The following is a 21,549-nucleotide window of genomic DNA, read 5'->3' as shown; positions in this document are numbered from 1 at the left end:
ATACAGTCCTGTTGACAATGATTGAGAAATTTCATGGAGACATGCAAGAAGAGGATTTCTAAAAATGTAATTAATTTAACCTAATTAAATTTACTTAATTAAACCTAAGATACCAGAGCAGACCTATAGATTCATCTTTAATGTTGCCAATTGTACAGCTGCCTGTGCATAGTATGGATTATGCTGGGCTTTAACAGGAAACATCTGCAGTGATTCTCAAGCAATCTCAGGGTAATGTGTGCTGTGATCATGCATAGTATCTAATGCAATAAAAGGTGGAATGTGTAAGGAGTCATATTCTTACAGTGCAAACAATCACAGTGGTCTTGAGCATTGATGTGGATGACCAGATTCTTTTAGAGAGCAGGCACCTATTGCTGAATGTCTATGAGAAGCACACGTTCCGTTTTTGCTTTCCACAGATGAAACACCAGGGAAAACACCCAGGAGGAAACCTAACTGCATGGAAGGAATTTGTCCTTTTGGGGTTTGCTGAGGTGCCCCAGCTCCAGTGGTTTCTGTTTGGACTGTTCTTTGTCATCTACATGATCATCCTGCTGGGCAATGGAACTATTTTGGTAATAACAAAAGTAGAGCCTGCTCTCCAGACCCCCATGTATTTTTTCCTTGGCAATTTTTCCTTTTTGGAGATCTGCTATGTTTCAGTTACTCTCCCCAGAATGCTCGTGAATCTCGGGACCCAGAGAAGGACCATCTCTTTGGTTGCCTGTGCTACACAAATGTGCTTCATTCTTGTACTGGGGGCCGCAGAATGTTTCCTTCTGGCAGTGATGGCCTATGACCGCTATGTGGCCATTTGTAACCCTCTGCAGTATCCTCTGGTCATGAACCACAAGGTCTGTATCCAGCTGGTGGCTGCCTCCTGGATCAGTGGAATTCCTGTGCAGGTAGGTCAGACCTTCCAGGTTTTCTCTCTATCATTTTGCGCTTCCAATGTAATCAACCACTTCTTCTGTGACATCCCCCCAATACTTAAGCTGGCCTGTGGGGAAACCTTCACAATTGAGCTGATGGTCTATGTGGCTGCTCTGCTGTTTGTCTCGGCCCCGTTTCTGTTAATACTCATCTCCTATATCAAAATCATCTCCACAGTCCTTAAATTGCCATCAGCCACAAGCAGAGCCAAAGCCTTCTCCACCTGCTCATCTCATCTTACAGTGGTGGTGTTATTCTTTGGATCAGGCATTATTACATATTTAAGACCTGAGGCTAGTCATTCAGCAGCAACTGACAAAGTGCTTTCTCTTTTCTATACTGTTGTGACTCCCATGTTCAACCCCATGATATACAGCCTGAGGAACAAGGATGTTAAAATGGCATTGAGAAGATTATTAGGTAAATAGTTTACTTGATTCAATGTAAGTTATATTTTTAAGACTTATTTTTGTCTGTATCTGTAATAAAATCTTCAGTGGTGTACATCTTTAGCTCTGTGTCTTAAGTATCTCTTAAACGGAAACTCTTTTTAAATTAAACATTATTTGTGATGTTGAGAGAAGCTATATAGGTGACATGTGTCACAAAATTCCAAATCATATTTCATTGATATTTTTTAATTTTTGTATGTGTGGGAAACATGTTTTCTAATGTACTACTGATAGCTTTAACTATAATTGTACTAATAATATTACAGACTCCATCCTATCACTTTTTGAAAATCGTGTCATTCACATCCATAGATTTGTGACAACTATATTTAAAACAGGTACAAAGTGGACATTAAATGAAAAATACACAAAGTGACAAACACACATACCCACATATGTTTTGACCAACAATGACCATTCAGTGAAACCACTTGTTCTAGGAAAAAAAAAATAGTTTTATAAATGATGTTGGTGAATATTATGCCTGGCTTATGTACTTTTAAAAGTTAATATTCCTATGTAGTAATCATGATATGTTATAATAAATATTACTTAAATCACACAAATAATATGGAGAACTGGGAAAAGGAAGAATATTGTGAATAACTGACAAGTACTATTTTATTGAATATTGAAAAGTTATTGTTTTTCAAGTTAAAATTTTCTTGGGGAGATAAAAGATACAGTAGAATTAAGGAAGAGGATATCATATTTTATAAAGCATGTATTTAATATAAAATCACAGATACTTCACACATACTTTTGCACAATAGTCACTGAAAATGATGAATTAAAACCTAATTAAAGTTAATGGTAGCTATCTCAGAATAAATTTTTGTCTTATATCTCTTTTATTTCACTGATATTTAGAGCTTTTGCCATTAATTGGTGTTATTAATGTAATAAATAAAAGTGAATGGTAAATTGTATACACTGAGGATAAGAAACATGTAAAAAGTTTCATGTGCTATTTTCTCATTCATATTCACATAAGTAAACTTATTATTATTACTATACACAAAGGTAACATATTTCTGAGAAATTTGTCCGTCAACAGATTTATGATTAAACAAGTATGTTGTAAGGTTTGCACCTGCTATTAAAGGAATTTGTCTTTAAGTAAGTAATACCTGTTCTTATCACACTTACATAGAGATAGGTATCACCAAGGGGAGACAAAATGTGGTACTACTTTCTGACTAGCAGAAGATATTCAGAATATGTGTTAATAAATCAAATGATATGTCCAAGAAATCTACCCCAGCTGAGATCAAAGAAAGGCATGAATAAATCACCCATAATTTCACATAAAGCCTCTATCAGAAGCTACTAAAACCTAACATAAATGATTGGTAATAAAAGAATGATAAAATAAAGAAAAATATACTAAGAATTTTTCCAGGAAAATAATTTCAAGACAGAAATTGGACAAACCAGAAGCTATTGCATTTAGAATTAGATGAGGTAGAAATTGAGGAGACTTTTTATTCTCAGTGTCCCTCCTGTGAAATACAGAAAAAAAATATTGTTTGAAAGAAGTGAGTTTTGGAAGAAGCAAGCTCTTAGTAAGAACACAATGCTTCTCTTTTTTGTGATGGAATAGGTCCAATGTAATCAGCCTACCATTAGAGAATTGCAGGGTCAGTGGAAGAAATGTTGTCGTATCAAGAATTAGATATTCCTCAGTGACTCTAATCAGATTGAGGATAATGATTTGAAGTTCATGTGTCTGTGTCCATTCATATCCTTACCCTACGTCTGCATGATCTCTTGGCACAAGAGCCAGTGGACAATGCTAATAGTGGGGACAGAGCCTGGGTGGTAACCACAGAAGGGATTTTTCTACCCATTTGAATATCCAAAACTTCCTCAATTGAGGTCAGTCAACCTTTGATAAACATTCACATGGTTCACAAATATCTTCACTTTTTTTGATCATTAAGAAAAGTCTATTTATTGTATCTTTTCTAAAGAACTCTTAATTATCATTTTTCAATTTTACTACTTAAAAATCCCTCACTGTTCTCTCAAACTATTACCTTAAGCCCACGGATGGGTACACAATTACACATCTGGCCATTTCTTCTTTGAAGCTAAATGAACAATCAGAAGTTCTGCTCAGAGTTCTTCTCCCTGGGAATACATCCTCTCACCAATCACCCTCAAAGATATTCCAGAAAGTGGCTACACGGTTGCTGAGGTCAACTTTAGCGTGATTTCTGAATGCCACACAGAACCAAGTAAACCAGACCCATAATTTCTTTTGCAAATCAGCTTTCATGAGGTCATTAATGTAGAATTGGAGAGTAAATAATGTAGCAAGAGAAAGGACCCTAAGAATCTGGACCTTTTTCTCATGTAAATTACTTGTGTCATCTGGACCTGTTGAACTCCTATATACATCACTTCCATTTGATACTCAGGCCTTTTAAATAAAAATTCAACTTCCCTGCTAGTTAGGTGGACTATGCACATTATCCATTTAATCTTGAGGAAGAATAGCATTTTATGGATTTTAGGAATGATTTTCATCTACTTGCCATATTCATAGTTTTAAAGTCATTAGGAGTATTTTTATTAGTACTTCAATAATGTCTATGAGTTTTAATGTAAAATTTCCTTTTGATCCTCATATCTACTATTTATGATTTTTCTATTTTTATCGATCATTTATCATACACACATGTTATTGAGCTTCATAAAAACAGTTTATTATTTTTTTGTTTTGATTATCTTTCTAAGTTTCCACATTTATGTAAATTAAAAATATATAGAATGGAGAACAATAGATTAGAGGAAGCCTAATACAGAAAGGGGGAGGGGAGGGAATAAAGAGGCACTAGGAACTGCAATGGATGGGATTTAAATCCATACTACCATGAATATGTCAAAATAAACTCAACTATTACATATGAATATAATGCAGTAATAAGAGCATTAAAATTTATGACACAAAAACTGAAAGAAGAAAAATAGTGAAACCCTCTCATATTGACTTTTTGTGTATAGATTTATTAATTATCGATTTAATTACTCATTAGAAGTCTATGTAGATATTTTATTTCATATTAATGCACATAATTTGGGCTATGATGTCATTTTAGAAGTTTATTTGTCTTAAGATAATTTTTTCCTATAAAATGTTTATATTATCTTTAATAGTGATTTTAATCTTTAAAAATCAGTTGTAATATATACAATATCACAATTTTAAATGATTATTTAAAATTATTTAAAGGGGAAACAAAAAAATTATGCAAACACTTTGCCTTATAATTACTGGTATAATTTGCTTCATAATGGCTCTCTTTGTTTTTTTTATTTTTTAAATTGTGATTTGATGTATGGTATCACTTCCTTTCAACTCAAAGACTTTACTTAATATTTCTCATAGTGCAGGTCTCCTAGCAGCAAACTGTGATTTTTTTCAATGTTATTAACTATGATTCTGTATATAGGTCATACTTTCTTCTTTCATTGCATATCTCATAAAGTCTGGTGAAAACTGAACAACTGATCTAATATTCTTCAGCAACTTCAGATTCTAGTAGCATTTAGGAGGGGGTGTTTTTGCCTTTTGTTTATTCTCTTGCCTGAACTAATTTTGTGGAATTAGTTTACATTGTTGTTGTTGTTGTTGTTATTATTATTATAAAATCTGGTTGTTATTATTATTATCATTAGTAGTAGTAGTAGTAGTAGTAGTAGTAGTAGTGGTAGTAGTAGTAGTTATATTCCAATGTCTGAATTCCTAAGTATACCTCATTGGTCAGTATAGCTTGGAGACCAGCCAATGATATTTATTGTAGGTAGGAAGACATCCAACATTTGTTTGTTGATGAATTTATGGCTGGCTTGGAAACTTAGAAAATGTATTAAAATTTCATGAACTTTGCAAGTGTTTGATGCATTTTATTCTCTGCATTTACATGGTCACATTTACCAGAATCTCTCTTGGGATAACCTTGAGTGTGTGTGGCCTTACACTTGCGTCCACTCATTCAGATCACTATAATAATTAGAATTTCAACTGTATCCATTTTCATTTTATCATTCTTCAGAAACTTGCCACAGTCCGGCTGCAGCAAAATAACCGGGGGGTGACGAACAACTTGTGTACATTGATACAGCATGAGTAGGAGCTGTTTATTGCAGGACAGGAGCAGTATTTATACATTCCACACAGCTTATCTAATTAGCATAAACTAGATACATCAGTCAACCAATAAGGAATCTCCACACTTAATGGCTCGCTGGTGTTACTTCACAAAACACTCCCTCTGGCATTTTGCCAGGCACCATCCAGACTTGTTTTTACAGACTCTAACATTTCTCTGGCAAAATGCCAGGAGCCATCCTGACTTGTTTACAGACTCTGACATAAACTTCTGTTAAATTGTTGGCTAATCTGTCCCAAAGTCTATGGACATCCCAGCATAGCTATAATCTTGACCCCATCCCCACAATGACTTGCTTCTGATGTTGACACCATTTATAATAATTCTGGAAATTTTGTTCCAATATGCTGCTTGAAGTCACAAGAACGTTCTCCTATAAAAATTAGACAGCCGCTAACCTATCTGGTAATTAGTGTCCCGGTAGATCTTCAGTTCCATGTAATTGAGAGTGGTAATGGGAACTGTCTTGTGCAAAATACAGTGAATTTTTTACTATTCTTATTTAGTTTGGCTTAATTTTCATAAACATTTCATTAGTGTAACATAGTTGTACATAGTTTTTTGAGGATGAAAAGACTTTTCACTAAAAAAATGGACTTCTATGCAGAAAACCCTAAAACTAAATTTCTTGTTTTAAGAAATTCTTGACTTATTATTTACTTAGCTATAGAATGTTTAAAATACATAGTTATTGGAAGAACATGTATGAAAAAAATATGTGTGACCATGTATAGGCATTTATCAATAAATGTTAGCCAAACCACAAACCTGAAAGAAAAATCTTTATAAATCATACTTTACCAATATTAAATATTTTGTTTTGTGTTAACATTGTTAAGAAACTGCAAAATATAGGCTACAGTCTCCTGAAAATATTGGCAAAGCACATATCTCTCAAAGGAAACATACATAAAATATATGAAGACCTCCCTAACTGAGAAAGACATGGCCTAATTAAACAATGTACAAGAGTCAAATTAAATTTAAAACAACAAAAAAATAATATTTCATGTATATTTTAATGCTAAAATTAAATTAATCCCAAATAATATCACTCAAAATAGGTAAGTACATATGTAACCCTTAAATAATCATAGTTTTCAAAGTTTGGAAATTAGGAAGCCATAGTTCTAAAGTATATTTTCCATTTATATAATCATTATTTATTATATTTGTTGACATACATTCCAGGTTCCTGTGGCTGCATCTTATATTGTCTCCCTTGAACCTGTGAGTGTGTCTAAGTGTGCTTGTGTGGATGATTGGGCAACTTATAGAAACCTATCTTATTAATTTACACTCAATTTGAGGAGCTCCTTGAATCACAAATCAAGCAATAACTTCTTAACATTCTAAATTTCGACAAGTGAAGGAAATTAATGATAAAATATGGAACCATAGTTGGTTACATGGCCATCTAGTTAGAAGTTATATTTTATAGCTTCCTGACCGGGTTTCTATAGTGCTGTCACTAAATTTTATATTGGGCATTATTTCTGGAAAGTCTGCGTGACTTTTCCAGTTTGTGCACCTGAAAAGGAAAAGTGAATATTAGTCTTTATTCCACTTCTCCTTCTTTCTAAATGGAGGATGACGAGATTGAACCCACCAATGTAGACTGATAGGTGGCAGAATAATGTTGAAGATAATGGGAACATCTGAAGAGACTTGAACCTCTTGAGAACTTTTAATGACACAAACTTTTTTCTATTTGATGTCCTGAATATTGATAGAATATATTCATTTGTATCACAACTGCTATGCAGTTATAAATTGTAGTTTTTTCAATGTTTGTATTTATTAACAAGCACAGAAAGGTAGAGAGACTGAGAATAGAAGGGGTCGTATAGCCAGGCATGTATTAGTATGTTATGTTAAACTCCTTGAATAAAATGAAAATGCTTTCCTCAATTAGTAAGTTACCTGGGAAAATACTTATCCCCAGGACAGACAATATTTTCTACCTCAGGAGCACTGCATTTTTTTCTTCCTAAGAGTAGAATATATATAAGGCAAGGCTTACCCTCTGTTACAAATGAAGATAAATTCCTAAAATATAAAAAGGACACACTTCTTTATTATTTTGTGTATTTTACCAATCATTAAAGGGGTAAGAATTATGATTAACCTAATTCTGAAATAGATAAGCACAGAGAAGTTTGACAAATGCAGAATGTTTTTTATTGTCTACTTTTATCTTTAAGAACATGAGCAGTAATATTTAAAATTTAAAAGGAATCCTTTGTTTACTTTGGTTACTTTTTCAATTCCAAGATATTCTTTCAGATTACATTTGTATTCTTATGACTTTTGCCATTTTTAGGTGAACTGAGAGCAAAATGAAAAATCGTTTTCAATAAAAAGAGGCAGCATTAAAATATTATCATCATCTTCTTATGTGCTAATATTTGCCAAATAATTACGTGATAAGCATGTATTTAACTATTTAAATCAAAAAAATCTAGACATCTTATCTGTTGCAAACCTAATTATATATACAGGTGAACAAAATATTTAATACAGAGTATTAAAATGGCATCCTAGTACTATAAAAAAGTTTCCTGTTTTTTAAGGTCAAATTCATGAAAAATGAATCTAAAACTGCTAGAGAAATGTTAGCATGTTTATATCTATATCTATCTATCTATCTATCTATCTATCTATCTATCTATCTATCTATCTATATTTAGTGATTTCTGTTAGAAGGACATCTTTCTGACTTCTGTACCCTTGTATCTTTTATTTCTTAGTTTTAAAGTGGTTCCATTAACTTATTATAAATATAATACGTATGAGAGAAGCTCTGAATAATTGCACAATATTTACACAAAATGAAATAATTGTTTCATTGATAAAAGGGGGATAACAGTTAAATAAACAAGAAGTATATGAAACAACAACAACAACAACAACAACAAAAAGGTAGCTATGTCTAACTGAATTACTAATCACTTTCTCACTTACCAGTATAAATAGAAATTTCTAAAGATTTCCCAAAGTCTGAGAAATAAGCAAGAATATTGGGTGACTTGAATAAATTTGGTATGCCCAATTGTGTCTAGAATTTAAGAACAATTTGAATAATTGTAAGTAATTATATCATTTCTCTACTTTTAGGTATTGAGTCTTGAATCCAGGGGTTCTCAGCTACTGAGCTAAACACCCAGGGCTTTATTCCTTTCTATTTTGAGATAAGATGTTGCTAATTTTTCCACACTGATCTCAAAATATTCAACCTCTCGCCTCAGCCCTCTAAGTAGGAGGGATTATAATATTCGTTCCTTTATATGTATTTAGACATAGAGAATTACATTAAATATTCATAAAATTGCTGGTTCACTTTACAAATGAAATTTTAGACTCTCACCTCTGAAAAAGAAAAGAAATGGAAAAGAAAGGTTTCATTTCAGTAGATATAGGTAGAGCACAAGTTGTGTTCACAGTTTTTTTTGTTCCTCATTACACTTTGAAAGCTTGATTGTAATTTCCTTTATAAAGGTACCCTCCTACTTGGTTAGAGGGAAATGATTACAAAAAGGAGATTACAATGGGCAAAAAGCATGAAAAATAAGTGAGATGGTATAGGAAACAGATGGAAGAAGTTGGCAATTTCTAAAGGCTAGGGTCTGATAATCAAATATGGTCAAAATATATGATAGGCACAGTAAATTTTTGATTCAATCAATGGCTTTTACAAGTGCCCATGTATTAAGTTCTCAGCTTAGTTAGATACAAGAATAAGAGTTTATAATTTTTTATGTTGGAACATAAAATAACCTATGGTAGTGTTTCATATCCTTATAATCACAGTAGAGTCACCTCTATCTTATAAGATAGTTTGTGTCATTGTAAAGTCTCAGTTACACCTCTAACATTGAAATATCAAATTCTCATTTAGAGTGATTTTATAGTTATTGAAGAAGTTTGAAATACCTTTAAGACTCCAATATTTGGTAGAATATTGTAGATGTAGCAAGAAATTCTTATGTAACTTTGCCATGTTCTGTTACAAAAATGCACAGGATGACCAAGTTCAGCATGGACTGTTGATCTTTCCCCATTTGCAACTGTTTTTGAAGCTGAAATCTTGACACCCATGCAAACTTAACAGTCATAGAATAAGATTAGAGGTATACAACCTTAATACATTTTTGTATTTAAATTATTTATTACTTATATGGAAATTATTTAGCAAATAATGAGATGATAAACTTCTTCTGAAAGAGTGAATGAGATATAATAATTCCCACATACCCACCACAAGTACAAACACATTTATACACACACACACACACAAACACACACACACGGCATGCTTAGAAACTCAGAAATCCAGGAATCTGTACTTAAATCTTTGTCATTAATTCAATTATTTGACTCATTTGTAATTAATCCAAAAATACAGCCAATGAAAATTTTTGGAAAAAGATACTCTACCACATATAAAATAGTGTTTATAGTATCAAATATGATATGTTTCATAGGTCTAGAAATAAAAGGAATTCATTCATAATGTAAACAAATAATAGCATACAAACACACACATGCATGAACACACACATAAAAGTAAGGGAAGAGACTGAATGGAGCAAATTAACTCAGAGAATAGCAGTCATTCCTGAGGATATGAGTGATCTAGGAAAATGTCCAGGAGGAGAGATGTGCTAAATGTCTTATATATGCATAGATCTGCATTCAGAATAAAGAGGTGCATAATGTAGCTATTACCTGTTTCCTACTGCAGATGTAAATGAATTGTTTCTTGACTATTGAGCTTCCTTCTATAGGAAAATCATGTTAAGTGTCCCTCCTCCTTCTTGAGATCCTCAGTATCCTTCTGAATGTCAATTGTACTAGAAAATATGAACAAAATCTGTGACTTCTGATTCATAAACTTATAGTTAAATGAATATACAATTTTAAAGATTAAATAGTATTGCATTGTAGTTCATAGACAGTTAATCATTATTTTTTAATATATTTTACAGAATATAAAAGCTAAATTGATCTTGGGAAAATACAAAAAACAATTTCAAAGATTCAATGCACTCTTCCCTAAATTTATTAGAAATGTCTTAAAGAACATATTCTCATAAATTTAAGGTAATTTTGAGTTGATTATTGTACACAAAACAATGTTGGGAGAGCAGAAAAATATAAACAGGAAGAGTAGAATTTTTGCTCCACTTAGACCTAGACTGTTCAAATGAGAATTAATGTGACATGCCTCATCACAGAAACAGAAAAAAAAATGTGTAATAACCTTCAGCAGAAACAAAAATACAACTTTCATGTAGATATGCTTAGGAATATTTTTTAAAAAATATTTATGACAATTTCAGACCAAATAGAAGACATAGGTCTTTATCTTAAAGGTAAGTGGGAAATTTGAAATCAGGCCATCTTCAGTGTACACATAAGAAAACAAAAGGAAAATGTAGTTAATTTTCTACTTCTGATTGACTCTTCCCCATAGATGAAGCATGAAGAGATAGTAGTAGAAGACAATGTCTCCACAGTGGTACGGTTCGTCTTGCTGGGATTTTCTGAATTTCCAAATATCCAAGGTTTCCTATCTGGGGTGTTCTCCATCATTTACATAGTTATCCTCATTGGGAACTTCCTCATAATCATAATAACCAGGCTGGACCCTGCACTGCACAAACCCATGTACTTTTTCCTGGGACATTTTTCTTCACTGGAAATCTGTTATGTTTCAGTCACTCTCCCGAGGATTCTGGTCAGCCTTTGGACTCAGGATAGGAGCATCTCCCTACTGAGCTGTGCCACACAAATGTATTTTTTCCTTATGTTTGGAGCAACAGAATGTTTCCTCCTGGCTGTGATGTCTTACGACCGTTATGTGGCCATCCGTAACCCTCTGCACTATCCTCTAGTCATGAACCCAAAGAAGTGCCATCAACTGGCAGCTGGCTCCTGGCTTGGGGGAATGCCAGTCCAGATAGGACAAACATGGCAAATATTCTCTCTGCATTTCTGTCATTCTAACCGAATCAACCACTTCTTCTGTGACATACCCCCCATTCTCAAGCTAGCCTGTGGGGAAACTTTTGTGCATGAGGTGTCTGTCTATATAGTAGCTGTGTTATTTGCTGTAGTCCCTTTTATGTTAATACTTGCCTCTTATAGCAAAATTGGACTCACGATTCTGAGGTTGCCAACAGCCCAAGGAAGGGCTAAGGCATTCTCCACTTGCTCCTCCCACCTGCTGGTTGTGATTTTATTTTTTGGATCAGCTTCCATTACCTACCTTAGGCCCAAATCCAACCATTCTGCAGGAACTGACAAAGTGCTCTCTCTTTTATACACCATAGTGACTCCTATGTTTAATCCCATGATATACAGCCTTAGGAATAGGGATGTGATTGCTGCTCTGAAAAGATTCATGCTTAAAACATAGTATCACATATTTGTGTATGAATGTTTGCATTGCTGGTCCCACGGTTATCAGAGAAATATTTCAGATCTTACATTTCCCCTTGAGATGCTAATCACTTCCATATTAATATCTATTTGTTTTACTTCAGAACACTAGCCTGAAATTTACTCAGCTTGGATGTATCTTAGGCAAAACAATTTATTTTCATTATTACATATCTAAGGGAAAGTATGTTCTCATCAATAAAATTGCAATGTACATTATATATCCCTTGAATAATGTACAGAATCCAATACTATGACTTGCAACAGAAATAAACTTGCACATCATTTACCTAAATAATTTGTATGTATTTACAGCTATAGTTGTTAGTTTTCTCCTTTGATACTTAATACATAGACTTGCCAATTTTGGTTGAATATCATATATTTATTGAGTGAGTGATTAAATGAGTGAAAATATAAGTGCATACTGCTGTTCCCTACCTCAAACTCTTGGCAAACTCTAGAGATTTTGTAGCATTGCTAAATACTGTTAGCATATTTAACTCACTGTCTGTCAGCATAGAATTACTCCAGAGACAATATCAAAAGGGAGGCTTATGCATATTTAATTTCTTCCTTAAAACTTATGCAAGTACTTAAAATTCAACTCTCTTGCCTGGTAAGTTATTTACTCTACTAAACATATAAAGTCATTGATTACTATGAACTCTTTAGAATTTAGTCCTAGGTAAGCCATGACTGCCTGGAATGCAATATCATATGATACATTAGTTAATGATTTTAACATTTAAAGATATGATCAAATAAAGCATTTAAAGTAGTAATCATTCCATTTCAATGAGACATTGTGATAGACTAATGGTCCCCCAGATATCACCTGGTCCTAATTCATGTAACTTGTGAATTCAATAATTATATAATAAATAAAACTTTGCACAGGCACACCAGGTATCAGGTATGAGACTAGAAGATTATGTGTAGGGATTCTGATCGTTGAAATATAGAGGGAAGCATTCCTTTGGTGAGCAAACTCCTATGGAATAACAGGCACCCTGTTTTCCATGCTTAGGATGCTCTGCAATTTCTCTTAGAACCAGTAAGATGACTAATATATGTGCATTGTCGAGCTGCTGTTGCAATGCCCTGCATGAAGAGGCTCTGAGGGGCTTGTCATTGATCTCAGGCATACAGCTCCTGGGATAAAGGAACTTGCTTGCCAGATAACTACAATGTTTCACCAAGCCTGCTGCTCCTGGACCTGCCCACAGTAACTTCTTATGTTCAGAGTCACTTGAGGCAATGGACTTTCTTGAGAGCTGCACAAACTACTAACTTTGCATTTTGTAACTATAGAATGTAACTGTAGAATAAGTAACCTTACTGAAACAATAAACAATAATGTAGTTATGGTACCAATGACCTAATGTAACCTATTGGTTTAAATAAAGGTGGCCACTTGGAAAAACAGCCATCTTTCCTGCCTCTGCATCTTGTCTCTGTGTCTCCTTTTTTATTTTCCTTATAATTATCCAGGTAACACAATTGATGACATGAGCCCTAAAATATAGAAAGAAGAAAGCAGTGTATTTCAGAGATGCAATGATGAAACAGGAAGGAAAATATAGGGATAAGAAGAACCCAATTTGTCTTTGCTGCCTTTCCAGGAGTGGGATCACATGCCCAAGTGGTGACTTTGAGAAGCCACCGGTGGCATTTAACTGACATTCATTGAGAAATCAGAAACCATAGTTTATGTCCTCAAAGAACAGAATTCTTTAATAATACCATTGAGCATGAATGGATTCCCCAGGATAGCCTCCTAGCTTTTGGAAAACCATGCATCTCTGATGATACCTTTATTTAAAAATAAATAAAGCCACCTCAAAGAATTATAGAATAGATTAATTCCAACTCAGAGCTATGAAGTGATCAATAGAGTGAATAAACAACCTACAGAATGACAAAGAGTATTATCAAACCATAAAGGATTAATATCCAAAGCATACAGAGAACTCAAAAGCTCTATGAATGAAAACTAAGAATCTAATTTAAAAATTGGTAAAACATGAGCACACATTTCTGAAGGCATAAAAATGGACAGTTAGGTGAGATAAGTGCTCAAGGTTGTTAGTTGCCAGAGAAAAACAAATTAAAGGCACAATGTGATATCTCTTCACTTTTGTGGAATGATGTCACCAAAAGGTGAAAGAAAAAAAAAAAAAGCATTGGTCAAGATGTGGAGAAAATTAAACTTTGAACACTTTTATATAAATATAAAAAGAATATAAATTAATTCAGTCATCATGTAAAAGAACATGGTGGCTCCCCAGATGATTAAAATTAGAACTACCATAGCATGCAGCAATCACCTACTAGATATGTGTCCAAAGGAAATTAATCAATATGTTGATGTACCTGTACCGCCATGCACATTTCAGCAAGCTTTATAATAGTGAGGGCATGGGATAAGCCTAACTGTACCTCAACAACTGAATAGATACATAGAACCTGGCATATCCTGTCATTTGTGCCAATGTGAAAGAACTTGCAGGACATTAGAGTAGGTGACATGTCAGGAAAAGAAGGAAAAACACATCATGATAGCACTCATAAGTGCAATTTAAAAATGCGAACTGAGAACCAGAGAGTTGAATGGAGGTGGTGACGTAGGTGCTTGGGGAGCAGAGATTGCAGAGATGATGATCAGAGCAGGCAAAACGACTTAGAGGAAGTCTAAGTTGAAGAGATCTGCTGTGCTTCATGTTGAGTGTAGTCACCAAAAATGACATAGGTTTATGAATACATTTTGTTTTTAGTTAATTTTAAATGGCATATAAAACCACAAAAGTTTACTTATTAATGTAGTACCTATAATGTTTTGATATATACATGAATTATGTACTTTTTTACATCATGATAAATATATCTGTTTCTAAAAGATTTTATCCTTTCTTTTCAGGAATAATTCCAAAGTCTCTTTTTTTTTTTCTAGATTTTGAAATGTGGAGTACAAGATTGTTATCTCTTTATTCACCATGATGTGCTATAGCACAAGGAAACTCTTTCTCACATGTAAGTGTAACTGAGTACCCATTGATAAAACTTTCCCTTTCTCTCACAACCCTATACTCTCCCCACTACTCCTAACCAGCAATGTAGTCTAAATATTCGTGAGAACAACTTTTTAAGGACAGAACATGTGAGTGAGATCATCTGGTATTTGCTCAGCTCTTGGCTTATCTCACTTAACATAATGATCTCCTAATATATTCACTTTGTCACAAATGGCTGACTAGTAGTCCATTATACATATGCAAAATAATGTGGTTACTCAAATTATTGTCAGTTGATGGACATTTAGGTGGTTTGTATTTGTTGTGAATAGGACTGCAATGAACACATGAATTCACATACCCTTTAATACTATCATTTCATATCCTCTGATTATATACTCAAAAAAGGGGTTGTTAGATCCCATGATAGCTCTATTTTTAATTTTTTAAGGAAGACTCATACACATTTTCATAATGTCTGCATAAATTTCCAATTTCGCCAATAGTGTGCAAATGTTCCATTGCTTCCATATCCTCACCAACAATTATTTATTTTGTCTTGTTGCTCACCATCATATCTACTGAGGTGAGGTGATGTTTTACTTTGCATTTCTTACATGATTAGTGAGGTTGAGTATTTTGTCACATACTATTGAGCATTCATCTTATTTTCAGAAACATCTACTTAGGTCTATTGTTCATTTTTATGGGGATATTTGTAAGCTTTGCTATTGAGTTTTTGTTTTTTCTCATAAATTCGGTTTACCCAGAACTTGTTCAATAAAGGAAATCATTATCATCTTGTAATCTCTGCCAATTCATCATGAATTGGCAATCAATTTTCTATTTTTTATCTGTGTTGTAGTCATATAGTCTTTACACTATTTTATGTATTTATTCTTTTGGTTCTTCCACTTTACATACATTATTTTGGTGATATATCCTGATGTGGTTATTATGCAGGTAATTCATTCGCTCTCATATCTGTGTAACATTCCACTCTAAAACATATCATAATGTTATTTATTAAATTGAAACTAAGGTCAGCACAATATGGCACATTCATTTTTTGAAACATAAAAATGAAGTTTTTAATATATTTCTCTTTATATGACAGAAGGGTAAACCTCAGTGGCTTTGACTTAGAATTCAGGATTGCAAACTCTAACATACATGCTACCTGACATTTTAAAGAAAAGCTTGTTGTCTTGACATAATAATTTTTTTAAAAAATTGAGTTGTTTCCAATTGTATGCTATTACAAATAAAGCAACAATGAAAATGTTTGCATGTATTGGAGTATTTCTGAGTGTAATTCTGTGGAGTATGAATCTAAAAAAAGAAACTAACTAATGAGGCATTTGTATATATAGCTACAGTAGAAATGGTCATGCATGTTATGAAATGTCAATTCCCACTCCACTGTCAAGAGACTGTTGCACATTTTTAGCAATTTTTTATATTTTGAATGTTTTCACTTTGGCTTTTGTAAATTAGTCATAGTCTTGCACAATTTATTTTATGCACTTTGGCACAAAATAAGTTCTGCATCCACTATGATATCATGTCTATGCAATTTCAATTTTGAATAAGAGACCAGTCAAAAGACCTGTGTTGACCAGTTTAGGGCCTTATGATATTCATGCTACCACTACCTACCTGACACCTTTGTTCTTTTGACTCTTAGTTCAAGTCAAAAGAATGAGAGACATTGTTATGATTTGGAAACGAGGTGTCCCTCCTAGCTCATGTGAGAGACCAGGCAAGAATTTTCAGACATGAAAGGACTAGATTATGAGAGGTATAAGCTAATCAGTGTGTTAAATCACTGATATAGATTGACTAGGTACTTCCAATAGTCAAGTAGGGTGTGGCTGGTGGAAGGAGGTTATTGGGGGCAAGCCTAGGCAGATTATATTTTGTCCCCAGTCTATAGACCTCTTTCATTGCTTCCTGGCTGTGATGTTCAGTATTGCTTTCTTCTGACACTCCATTCCACAGTGATGTTCAACCTCACCATAGTCCCAGATTTATGGTGTTGGCTGACGATAAACTAAATATATGAAAACAGGAGCCACAATAAACATTTCCTCCTTCAAAATGTTCTTGTCTGGTCTTTTGGTCACAGCAACACAAAGTTGATTAAAACAGATTTAAAACAAACTTTGTACAAATAAGAAGTCACTCATCTCTTTCAAATCATTTCAGTACTGGTGATGGGTTCTCGTGAGAATAGAACAATAATTCATAGAGATAGAATATTGTATCTGGAAAGGACATTGCAAGTAATCGAGATTAAATCCCTATTTCATGTATAAATTGATTGAATTATATTGTGTTGTACATATACAAGATATCCCATTTCTTTCTCTATTGTATATTTAGGAATTTCAGCAGCAAAGATGAAGAATAAAGTCAAGATGTGAAAACATAACTATGATAGTAATTTTCTCTCCACAATCACTGGTACTACTCTATTTAGGAAATAAGACTTGCTGCCAGTAATTGGTTTATATGAAATGAAAATCTTATTTGAACAGATGTAGAAGAAAACAAGGCATGAACTAGACAGTATAAAAGGGATCATAGCATTTGATGATGTGCACTGTATAATTTTGAGATAGAAGAGTCATGACCATCTGCCAAAGTTTCTACTTGTCACAAATTCCCCCAAACTAATTATATATAATTGATACTCCACTTTGTAAATTAAAAAAGTCATAATTAATCAAATCAGTTCACTCTTTTGGAATACCCTTGTACAGGATTTTAATTTTCCTTCTCTTTAGTTCTTACTCACTGACTCTAATAATAAGGGAATTTGTGAAGCCCCAAGCAGTCTGTAGATGCTATAAGAAATCTGAACATGTGAGAAAGAGATGAGTTAATGTGGAGGAATATCTGCATTTTATAAATTATTGGCAATCCACTGTCAATCAGTTTTGCTAATGTTTTAGTATAATTCAGACAATGTTCTTTGGCCATGTTTCTGTTAACCTCAGTGTGTTTGAGGGACTATAATAAATACCACAAATACCTTAGCTTATGTTTTAATCAGCTAATGCAGCCCTGTGACCAAATGTCCTGACAAGAACAATTTGGAAGAGTAAAAGTATATTTTGGCTCACTATTTCAGAGTTTCATTCCATTATCAGAGAGTTTCAACTCTCTGGGCCTCAGGTAAAGCTGAACATCATAGTGGAAGGGTGTGGCAGAGGAAAGCAGCTTTGTACATGGCAACCAACAAGCAGAGAGAGAGAGGTCCACTCACTAACTATAAAACATAAACCTCATGGGCATGCCCCCAGTGACTTCCTTTCTTCAGCCAAACCCAGTTAATCCATACTAATGGATTAATCCATGAATTTAGACAATAGCTCCCAAAATATAATCATTTTACCTCTGAAATTTCTCATATTTTCTCAAACATGAGATTTTGGAGGACACCACATACCCAAATCATAACATTTTACCCCTGACCCAAAACCTCATGACTGACACATAATGCAAAATGCATTTCATCAATTGCCAGGAGTCCCAAAGTCTTAAGTGTTGCAGCATTGCCCAAAAGTACAACTCCAAAATCTCATGAGACTCAAGGTAAGCTCTTAGTTATGAGAGTGAAAATCAAAAGCAAATTGCATATATCTAATATACAATGGAACCAAATAGATATTTCCTTTCCAGAAAGGAGAAATAGGGGTATAGAAAGAAAAAAAAAATGAGACCAAATCAAGACCAACATCCAGCTGGGAAAACATCTATTATGTACTCACAACTACTTTGCTATTTGGCATTTTTATTTTAATATTTGTTTGTTTATCTATTTGCATGCTTATACAGACATGAAGAAGTGTTTGGAATAACTTGGATGGAATGCTCAATCCTTAGACCCAATATCTCATATTGGAAATATTAATTTAAGAAACATGGTCACATTATACAATGCTTTGAAGAAGTGAATGTTTGTAGAGGACAGATGATCACTTGACTGGGGCTGACAGTGTGGAATAAGGAAATGAAATCTTGAAAGAAGTGATGGGGATGAATTTGATAATTTCATTACAAGATATTCTTTACCAAGGTCATTTTAATTCCTTTTTATAGCTTTATCAAGTTGGACTTTTTTGCTTTTTAAATGTTATGATTGTCCATCTGAAGACTTCTCTAGTTGTTCAACTCTCTGCCTAGATTTATTTTCTCTGAGTTATTTTCAACATGAAACTGTCCTTTGCCATCCAAGGGAGACTTTTTTCTGCACACCGCATTTAGATATTTTGCTTTCATCATCTATTTTTATTCCAGGGTTGTTTTGAGGCCAATTGTCACTTATTTAATTCATGTTAATAAATTAATGTATTAATTAATTAATTTAACTAGAATTTAATATTCACTAATATAAACTCATAAATTCACAATAAAACATAAGGCACAAAAATATGTAAAAGGCAGTTAATATGCATTTGCTAAATTATAATATAATTGAAGTAATGCATGAATAAAAGTACAAGCAAATAAAACTTTGAGAAAATTAATATGTGAGGATAATCTTTTCAGAGATGAATATAATATGTTAATTCAAAATGAATAATCAAGCATAACATGTTTGTACAGCTGCAACATTTTCTTATAATTAGACTTTAGCCAAAACTTATTCAATAAACCATGTGAAAAAATTATTCTGTGTATCATGCAATATATTAAAAAGTTGTCACATTAAATATGCACACATGGACAGATATTATGATTACTTAAATCCACCTTTTCTTTTTCACTCTTTGCAGGGCCTCTTTCACATCCTTGTTGCGTAGGCTATAAATCAAAGGGTTCAACATGGGAATGATGAGGGTGTAGAACAGTGAGGCCATTTTGTCTTGATCTAGAGAGTAGGAAGAACTTGGCCGGAAATACATGAAGAGTATAGTGCCCTGGAAAACTGCAACAGTAGTCAAGTGGGAAGCACAGGTGGAGAAAGCTTTGAGCCTCCCATTAGCAGAGCGGATCTTTAAGACTGATGAGATGATGTAGCCATAAGAGACCAGGACTCCAGAAATGGTACTTAGTTCAATGAAACCAAAAATAGTGAATATTGCTAACTCGTTGATCTGTGTGTCAGAGCAAGACAGTAACAGGAGAGGAGGGACATCACAGAAGAAATGATTAATCTCATTAGACTCACAGAAACATAAGCGGAATGCTAATGTTGTGTGTATCAAAGCATCTCCCAGCCCCACAAGGTAAACTCCAGCCATGAGCAAGTAGCAAACCCTACTGGACATGTTGACTGTGTACAGCAAGGGGTTGCTGATGGCCTTATACCTATCAAAGGCCATCACTGCCAGCAGCAGACACTCGGAATCAGCAAAGTACATAAGATCAAGAACTGCAGAGCACAGCCAATGAAGGAAATTGATTTGTTCTTGGCAAATATGTCCACCAGCATCTTGGGTCCAATTGCTGTGGAATAGCAGAGGTCACAGAAAGAGAGGTGGCTGAGGAAAAAGTACATTGGTGTATGAAGCTGGGGATCCATTCTAACTAAGAAGATCATTCCAAGATTTGCCAGAAGATTAATGAGATAAATAAATAGAAACACAGCAAATAGAGTGCTTTTCATCTCAGGGTTAATAGTAATTCCCATGAAAATAAATCCAGTCTGTGAGGAACAATTTCCTCTGTCCATTCTTCTTTGCCTAAACTTTTGAGAAAATCATTTAAAAAAAAAAGATTCATGTTTCATTCTTTACATACAGACTGTACCTATATAGCAGAACACCGTTTGTTTCTGATATTTTTCTTTTTAGTCTCAGAAAAACACCCATTTATTTGTCACTTTTTAAAAAACAATTGCATCTGCTTGACAATATTCATAATAAATATGAGACAGCAGGTGAAAATTTTTGATTTAAATTTGAATGTCATTCAAGAAACGTATGACTTTCTACAACTTCATTACTTTCTCTGGATTTTACCTTCTTATGTTAAGAGTATATTTTTAAGAGGGAAGATGGCGGCGAGGGGAGTGCATTACCCCCGTGCGCTGCTTCACTGTGTGGGAGTATGACAAGTCAGGACGGCTAAAGGATATCTTGTTAGGAATTTCCAGCAATAGTGGGGTGCGCCGGAACCTGGAGGAAGGATTTCCATCGCATGAGGATCGGCTACGGGGACTCAAACGCGAGAGGTTTGTCGCACGGAGGGTAACACTGCTTATTCAGCAAATCGCCCCGCGGCTAGAGTCTGCAAGGCGCGCTGGGATAGAGACGCAGGGTTACAGCGCTGCAGTTTCTGCCAGACGCGCAAGCACCGCACTCAGGGCTGAATTCTGGGTTCGAGACGGGGGAAGGAAGCGGTCCATCTCGGTTCTCCACACCGGTCAGACCACAGAGGAGGCCAGCAGCCACCATGTTGGTAAACTGACGTCACCACACCTGTTTTTGACTGACCGCAGCTCATTCAGCCATAGAACAGGTAATTTCAGGCTGCAATTCGCCTGCGGCTTGCAGACAGATTGCTAGGGTTCAG

The 21,549-nt window shown here is 34.2% G+C and overlaps 2 protein-coding genes and 1 pseudogene across 2 annotated transcripts; 2 read left to right on the top strand and 1 right to left on the bottom strand.

The window, feature by feature from the left end:
* Nucleotides 1–419: 419 nt before the first annotated feature.
* On the top strand, nucleotides 420–1,364 carry LOC124105356 (olfactory receptor 10AG1-like). The gene has a single exon (XM_046462496.1). It carries the CDS (start codon nucleotides 423–425, stop codon nucleotides 1,362–1,364), a length of 942 nt encoding a protein of 313 aa, XP_046318452.1. The 5' UTR covers nucleotides 420–422.
* Nucleotides 1,365–11,042: 9,678 nt separating this feature from the next.
* On the top strand, nucleotides 11,043–11,987 carry LOC124105355 (olfactory receptor 10AG1-like). The gene has a single exon (XM_046462495.1). The coding sequence runs from the start codon at nucleotides 11,043–11,045 to the stop codon at nucleotides 11,985–11,987; it is 945 nt and encodes a 314-aa protein (XP_046318451.1).
* A 7,788-nt stretch (nucleotides 11,988–19,775) lies between these two features.
* Nucleotides 19,776–20,707, bottom strand: LOC124105353 (olfactory receptor 5W2-like; annotated as a pseudogene).
* Nucleotides 20,708–21,549: the final 842 nt, after the last annotated feature.

Source organism: Marmota monax, unplaced genomic scaffold (genome assembly GCF_021218885.2).
Source record: "Marmota monax isolate L192 unplaced genomic scaffold, Marmota_monax_Labrador192_F-V1.1 WCK01_AAM20220418_F8-fsc01320, whole genome shotgun sequence".
Taxonomy (NCBI): Eukaryota; Metazoa; Chordata; class Mammalia; order Rodentia; family Sciuridae; genus Marmota; species Marmota monax.
The sequence above is the reverse complement of the archived record's forward strand: the minus strand, read 5'-3'. Positions and strand labels throughout refer to the sequence as shown.